General features: G+C 39.6%; 1 protein-coding gene across 3 annotated transcripts in view; it reads left to right on the top strand.

The window, feature by feature from the left end:
* The window catches only part of SLC12A1 (solute carrier family 12 member 1), a 92,600-nt gene extending 85,103 nt beyond the window's left edge, over positions 1–7,497 (top strand). For all 3 annotated transcript variants that reach the window (XM_076004333.1, XM_076004332.1, XM_012763537.3), the window contains exons 25-27: positions 2,024–2,159; positions 4,550–4,617; positions 6,171–7,497. In XM_076004333.1, coding sequence (XP_075860448.1) covers positions 2,024–2,159; positions 4,550–4,617; positions 6,171–6,306 — 340 coding nt within the window. In that variant the 3' untranslated portion in view covers positions 6,307–7,497. The remainder of the gene's footprint in view (positions 1–2,023; positions 2,160–4,549; positions 4,618–6,170) is intronic.
* Positions 7,498–8,222: the final 725 nt, after the last annotated feature.

An 8,222-nucleotide genomic window follows, 5' to 3' on the forward strand; every position in this document is an offset into this window, starting at 1 on the left:
ACTGCCGATAGCAACCAGGACTACATACTTCCTCCTGTATGTTTAGTAGGAGATAAAGTTTGCCTCTTTCTGAGTCATTGAACTCAGGTCTAGGGCTCCATTCAGTTTTCACTAACCTAAGTGACTGAGCCACTCACTGTGGTCAGCATAACACTGGGAGCTTACTGGTTCCAGCCCTCCTGATTTATGTGCCCACCCTGGCCAATCACTCTGACAGAGGCTGTGGAATTGTGCTGATTGGCTGATGTTGAGGATGGAGTCATTGTGAATTGTGCTGATTGGCTGATGTTGAGGATGGAGTCATTCCTGCTTAAACTACAATGGGGGAAAGCACAATGTGGATGCTGGGAAGAGAACCAACAACCTTCACTTCTCCTTCTATTTCTTAGGAGACTATATTTGTACCATACTTTCTAACACAGATCTGGGCTGAGATGCAAAGAAACTCTTATCCTGAACAAAATAAGTATATGAAGGGCTTAAACAAAGAGCCTCTCAGTTGCTCACCTCAATCCTATGCCTGTTTAGTAAAGCGAATGCCTTGCTTTTACAAGGCACTGCACACTTTGCAGAGCACTGTCACCCAAGTCATCACACTGACTTTCAAACCAGCCCCTAGCAGCCATCGTTACTCCCATTTTATAGCCTGTGTTATCCAGGCAAAGGAGGACAAAGGAAGAGGTAGAGCAAGAACCCAGGCTCTTCTCTCTGAGGCCAGCGCCTTTCTATAATACTGACCACTGCCAAGGGTCTCTAAAGGCAGAACACTGTTGGAATAATAGCAAATAAAAGTACTGTGTGGTTGGAAGAATAACAGGGCCTGTCAGTCTTATTTTTTCTCTGTCTTCCTCTACCTTTTTAAATAACTCAACGCAATAGGAACCCACTGAATGAAGTGTCTCTTCAGTCCCTTAAACAAAGGCTCACTGGTAGGGACAAGCCTACTCCTTTGTACTCACTGCACTATTATCTGCAAATCCTGAATCAGGCCAACTGATGATAATTGAACTCATCGCTTCATATTTCCATTTCTTAAGCTAACAGTATATTGATTCTAATTATCACTCGTTCCAAACTTACTAAATTATAAGTAAGCTACATTATGTAAAACCAAAGAAAATTGTTCATACTTGAGATCGTCTTAAAGTAGCGTACTGAAGACAACTACTGCCAGAAATCATGAGATTTACTTTGTGCTATTGTTTTTTTAAAAAAATAAATCTTATGAGATTCTTAGATAAGACAAGTGAGATTTTTTTCAGCAATTTAAAAATGTTCTATAGCTCTTAGAACCTGCTGTTAGTTTTCTCCTCAATGATTGCTTTTTAAATGCTCTAACATGTCCTCAGATTTTTAGGCATTCAAACATTGATTTTTGTTCTTACCTCTAACATACACCTGAGTAATACTCATTTGAAAATAGTCAGCAACATCAAACACCAAAAGGACAAGGGCTGCATTACTTGCAGCAAATGTACAAATTGTTCTATAACCATTAAACTTGGGAGAGTCCTTGTTATTCTCCTCCTGCCTGACCCCAACTTCCTGCCATGAGTGGGAGTTGCCATGTGGACTAAAGGTGAGGGTGGCCCTATCCAGCTCCCAATGAACCTAGTTCATCTCTTGCATTAATTGATGAATGTCTCCTATAGAGTGTGTGTAATAGCCAGATGAAAACACATTTGTGGGCTGAAATGTCTACATTACAGCTGTGTCTTTGAGTACACTATGCAGAAAATGTATTTGCGGAACAATTTCTATGTATTTGGGCGTTAATATTGGAGATCTAATACCTAGTATGCTAACAAGGCGTCAGACACGTTAAGGCCTTTCTCAGGTAGGGAGGGAACACTGTAACCATGGTTTTACTCACAGTAAGTTCCCCCACAAAGATAATTCTTAGAAGATTTGCATGACATTCAGCTCTGATTCTGCAGCCAGCAGAGCCAGTCATACCTGGAGTATCTGTGAAATAATGAGTTAGTTTCCCACTGTGAGGCCTCCTTTATAATTCAAATTTCAGCTGGAAAGTCTTTGAAGAGATGATTGAACCATATCGTCTCCATGAAAGCTGCAAAGATTTAACAACCGCTGAGAAATTAAAAAGAGAGACTCCATGGAAAATTACAGATGCGGAACTGGAAGCAGTCAAGGAAAAGGTAAAGACTTTTCTTCCTTAATTTTTACTTTGCTGTGTAACTAGCTGAAAAAGCAAACAGTGGTTGATTTAAAGATCAAGAAGCAATGCATTTATTATCCAATTTTATTATTCAAGATCCAGGGTTTCTTCATTTTTCAAGGATTTTTCAATCATTTATTAGATATGAGGATTTAGAAAACTGTTTTCTTTTTTTTTCTATAAAGTCAATTATTTTTTTTTAAGTTTTAAAAACAGGTTATTGGCACATATTGTAAAGTCTCCTTTCAAATTTAATTTTAAAGAACAGGAGGCAGACCCATCAACCTAAAATAATTTGTCTATATGTGTACAAAGGAGATCAGAGGTAGATTGACTCACAATTTAACACAATAACAAAGAATTTTAACCTGATGCAGATGGCTATGGAAAAGTAACAAAGGTGTCTGAGGAAATATATGATGTGTGATTGGGACAATGAATATGAAAGGTGGGTCTAGCACGTGTAAAATGGATGAAAAACTTAATGAGGTTTTCTAGAGAGCCCAGTGGGGAGGTAGGAGTTACTTTCTTCTGATCTGAGCTAAATGAAGTAGGTCATAGTGAGAATGATGAAAAGGAAGGACTCAAGAATTAGGTAGAATTGACATCAAGAAAAAAGACCATAAGACCTTCTAAACTACAAGATCTAAACAAACTATGTTAGGAATTGAACTTGGAAAAATTAGACAAGAAATACTAGAAACCTTTCAGATTCAGTAAAAAAAAAAACACTGAATTAGAATCATAAACTCTATGTAATAAACTGCCCAGTTCTAACACAGATTTATCAGATTATTGAGTAAATCACATATCTGAACCTCTCTGAACCAGTGAAACATAATAGTAAATATTAAATCACTGCAAAATAATTAATAATAGTTATTTTTCCAAGTGAGTCTTTCAGTGGCTTTTTAATTAAAGCCAGTTCCTTGTGCTTATAAAATATCCAGAGAGCTTAAAGAAAGGTAGACTAGGAAATAAATCTATGTTCTTAGGATATCAAGTTGGTATCAAGATTCTGCCATCCAAAAGACCACCGGGATGGTTAGATAGTAGAATGGAGAGCTTTATTAATGCAGTGTCAGTTTGCAAACTGGGAAGAGATAGTCTCTAATATGGACGAAGGTGCTCTCTCTTCAAAGAGGGAAAGGGCAGGTTGGGTTTTATGCCTCACAGGGTCTGTATCATACAGTAGAGTCACACATATTCAGCAGGTTTGGGGGAAAGCTATGCATATTTAAATGGGGGTAAAGCGCATGTGCAACGGATAAACATATATGTAACATACATTCCATGTTCACTTTGGGGCAGGGTTTTAACATTAAAATGAGGTGGAATTTGGCTCTTTACCGCAAAAGGTAACCTATAGGACACAGAGATAGTTTGTGTGCAGTCTCTGTAAGCTGGCTGAAACTGGCTTCAGGTCAGCAGCTGCTCATCAGAAAAGAGTATTTATGGCCGGGTGTGGTGGCTCACGTCTGTAATCCTAGCACTCTGGGAGGCCGAGGAGGGAGGATCGCTCAAGGTCAGGAGTTCAAAACCAGCCTGAGCAAGAGTGATACCCCATCTCTACTATAAATAGAAAGAAATTAGTTGGCCAACTAAAAATATATACAGAAAAATTAGCCAGGCATGGTGGCCGCATGCCTGTAGTCCCAGCTACTTGAGAGGCTAAGGCAGAAGGATCCCTTGAGCCCAGGAATTTGAGATTGCTGTGAGCTAGGCTGATGCCACGGCACTCTAGCCTGGGCAACACAGAGAGATTGTCTCAAAAAAATAAAAAATAAATAGAAAAGAGTATCTATGAGGCTGTCCTTCATCCTATCATAGTTATAGTGATCTGGTCGTAAATAAGAGTTAGGAGGGGTCTGATAGTTCCAATTGTTAGAGACTTTGGCAAGAGCATAGTTTTTCTTATAGTCATAGGAATTTAGAAATTTGCCATGCCAGCTGGGCCCTGAACCCTCAACCCATAGATAACTTTTGTTTCTTTAACCTTAGCATCCATCTTAGTTGATAAAGGGGCATTTATTTTGGTTTCTCAGATCATAATTGTATTGGTTTTCTTTAACCAAAAACCTATTGCCCCAAACGGGCCATTCTCATCCTCCTTTCTACTGTTATCCATATTGTCCACCCCCCTCAAAAAATTTAATAAGTCACTATAGCACAATGCAAATCTGGTCTTATTTTTTACATTTCTAAAATTATTCATGAGGTTCTAAATTACGTCAAGTTTCCAAACCTGAAAAAATAATTGCAATTTTTAAATGAGATTTTCTGCTTGTCCGTGATTTGAGGTAAGAAGATAAATTCTCATCCATAATCCTGGTAGAACTGTACTCAACAAAATCTGAATGTTGTCCACAGAGTTACCGCCAAGTTCGACTGAATGAACTCCTACAAGAGCACTCAAGAGCTGCTAATCTCATTGTCCTGTAAGTATCACTGCAGGCATTTAAGAATGTTAGAAAAAAAATCTTAGGGTAAATGGGCTAATCAATTTAAAAGCTCATGATTCTTCATTTGGAAAATTTTTTGGTTTTTTTTGTTTTTAATTGAAATGTGAGATTTTAGATAGTAAAGAAAGATAGTGTCTCCCCCCACCCCCAACCCTGATGACTGGGGCCATGAGTGTTCGAGGGCCTTGCTTAGACCTACTGCCAGTCCTGCCATCCCCACAGGGCCAGGGGCACATGCCTACCTAGCACCCAGGCTTCCTTCTGGGACCATGCTCCAGGAGCCCGAGACCCTGGTGTGCCCTCCCCGGCAGCCCCAAGTCAGCCATCAAGCCTCAAGCCTCTTCCCTGGGTGGGTGTTTCTGAGCTGCTGTGTCCACGGCAGGCAGCGACCTTTTCCATTTCCACTCTCTGCACTCTGGCCCTACAAATGGTAGGGGAGTGTCCACTGAAAATATTAATGTCCGTTTACTTTAAAGATTGGTAGCTACATACATATGAAAACCTCCAACTAATTTTACATTTATACCTCATGTACTGACTTCCTATGTGTGAAGATAACCATGTCTCCAAGCACAGTCTAGATTTGAGGAGTTTCCATCAAAAATATTGTAAAATGGTCCCCTGAATTGGGTGGTCAGATTCCTATACTTGGTTCCTGAGATTTCTCCCAAGTACAAGTGTTAGAGCGGGAAACCACAGTACCACAGAACAAAGAGACAGAGTCACTGAGGTTGAAATCATCAAAAGGAGTTTTATTGACTAGCTTGAGCTAGGGTCCGAGTCTCAGAGCGCCAATCACAGTGGCCTCTATTCTGACGAGGACCCCAGCTTGGGTTACGGGTATCCCTTAAGTAGTTTTCCCCCTCCCCCCTCCCGCAGTTTCCTTCAGCAGTTTATTTCATCTCTTTTCTGGTTGGTTCCTCTTACCAGCTGATTGGTTCTGGTGTTAGGGCTTTCCCTCTGCATTTTATTTCAGTATTTTACTGCAGAGTCATCTGGTGTTTGGCCCTCCCTACCCCTCATCCTGGGGCTTTTCAACCTCTTATTAGGAAATGACCTGAGGTTACCACATTTGGGGCCCAGCACCTAGTGAAGCCTGTCATGGCTTCACTTAAGCTATATATTGTAAGCAAGCAAGCTGAGGGGACAGAAGCTAAGCTGTTAGCTCTGAGCTTTTCTTATAATTTCCATTTCTTACACAAGAGATTAAAGCTATTGGAAAAAAAAAAAATTACACCAAAAGGGGGAGGTGGTATCAGTTGATCAAATTTTTTATTTAAAGAAGAGTGAACATTTATGCTTCTGTTTTGTCTTTGCAATGCCCAATCCTATTTTTCTGGTTTATAGATATTCGAAATATCTGAGAAATATGTCAGTTTAATACCTATATGCAAAATAATGTCATGCTTTCGTTTGGAGGGAGGATAAGAGTTTTAGCCACTAGTTATCAAATAGCTCAGAAATGCTGGTGATGTGACTGCCTGTAGTAATTTTCACTTTCATTTTTTCCTTTTCTTCCATGTCATCAGGAGCCTTCCAGTGGCAAGAAAAGGATCTATATCGGATTTGTTGTATTTGGCTTGGTTGGAAATCCTCACAAAGAACCTCCCTCCTGTCTTACTAGTTAGAGGAAATCACAAAAATGTCTTGACATTTTATTCTTAATCCGTGAAAGATTAGAATATATTTTAACTTCATGTATGAATAATTAAGAAACATTTCCCAGTACTTGATGTTGTAAATCTGATCTATGGATACACAAATCTCTGGAGACTATTGCAACAGATTCTACATAGATTTCATCATTTTTTATTATTAGTTAATCGGAACCATTTTTTTTTTTTTACTATCAGTTTAAGGGGGTGTCAAAGCCAATGCTACCCCTAGAAAAACATTCTTATCATTGCTGTTGATAAACAAAAAAAATTAAGCAAATCCATGCTGGTTCGTGCTCATAGAAACCACCAATTTGATTTCAACTTCTCCATGCAAATGTAATCTTTTGTTTCTAGGGCGTTTGCTTCTCAGCCCTGGCTTAGGTCTCAGCCCCACAGCAGGTTCTCAATATATGCCATTGACAGTTTGGTATGGTAACCATAGGTGGTCATCAAAGGAAAAGACCAACTGGGTAGGGAACGTGATTATGCTTGGTCTCCTGAGAGGCTTATACCTACAAAGAAGATTTAAAAATCAATAACTGAAAACTTTAAGAAGTACATGAGTCTACAAAATGTTGAAAGCAGTTACCTAAATAAGGTTATTTAATGCAACCGATTATATACTTAGAGTGATCTGAGCAATCTTTGATAACATACACCTTGAATTTGCTGCTGACTGAAACATATTATATATGAACTAGATTAGAAGACAACATACATTCCAATTAAATGAAATACATTTTATTCTTAGCATATAAACTTTAATTGTGCTCCCTGCTACATATTTTGAAATTTCCATCATAGCATTACTTTGCATATTTTTTTCTAATTAAGTGGCTAGCACAGATGAAATCTTTATGGATGTCTAATTGAAAACCAAGCACCACAAATTTTCAAACCATTCTTAAAAAATATATCCTGAATCATCAATTTAGTTACTTTCTATAATGATTGTATGGATTTTAAGGAATAATTAAAATGTGAAGCGGAAAGATTTTGCAAATTTAGAATATACAGGTATTGATTTTTTTCATTTTTATTAGTATACCTCTAATACTTAATCACATTGACAAACCAACAAAAAGTTGTTTTTCTGATGAATGGCCTGATTTTTCTTCTTGACATATTTTGACTGTTTATTCTACCTGAGAAAATATATGGGGAAAATGAACCTGAAATAAAAAGCACTCAAATTCTACTGCTTTGGCCTAGGTCATGTTTTTACTTTTCAATCGCCCAAATCATGATGCAATGGTATATCAGATGTGAGCCTGAAAATTTCACTCAGTGCCCTTGCCTGCGGGTTATTTAAAGCTGGAATGCAAGATTAAAGTTTCCGAGCACAGCCTCTCTGCTCAGAAGGACGACTGCAGGAAAAGAGAGACCATCAGCAAAGCTCAAAGAGCTGGCGGTCCCCATTCCAAATCCAGGGACCTTTTACTTAACTCTGCCGTCCATTGAACCCTCTCTCTTGAGCCCTCGTACCTGAAATCCAAATGCCTAGACTTGGTCCTGGGCACCAGGGACCCAGCTTCGTCTGTGCCTGACACTTCTCTGAAATACTTGAGAGGCTCTCTGGGAAAGGGGAGAAAGTAATATGGTTTCTGTAATGGATAATTCTGGCTCTTGTTTCTTGCACAGCTGTTGCAAGGTGGGTTCCCTAGGAAACAAACTCCCAGACAGAGTTGAGCGTGTAGTGCCCTAGGGACCAACACTGAGGAAACAAGGAGCTGTGATGCAAGCCCAGAGACAGCCTCGCAGACCACGCAGGAAGTAGTCCCAAGCAGGGCAGAGAGGGCCAGGCTTCTGTGCTCCGCAATGATCAGTCATTGGATGTGGGCTGCTTGGGAGGGGGCATGACCTCAGGTGAGGCAGCCCTGTGCAGCGGAGGCAGTCCCTGAAGGGCCTGGGAGCTGAAGTCGG

The sequence above is a fragment of the Microcebus murinus genome, chromosome 6 (assembly GCF_040939455.1).
Source record: "Microcebus murinus isolate Inina chromosome 6, M.murinus_Inina_mat1.0, whole genome shotgun sequence".
Taxonomy (NCBI): Eukaryota; Metazoa; Chordata; class Mammalia; order Primates; family Cheirogaleidae; genus Microcebus; species Microcebus murinus.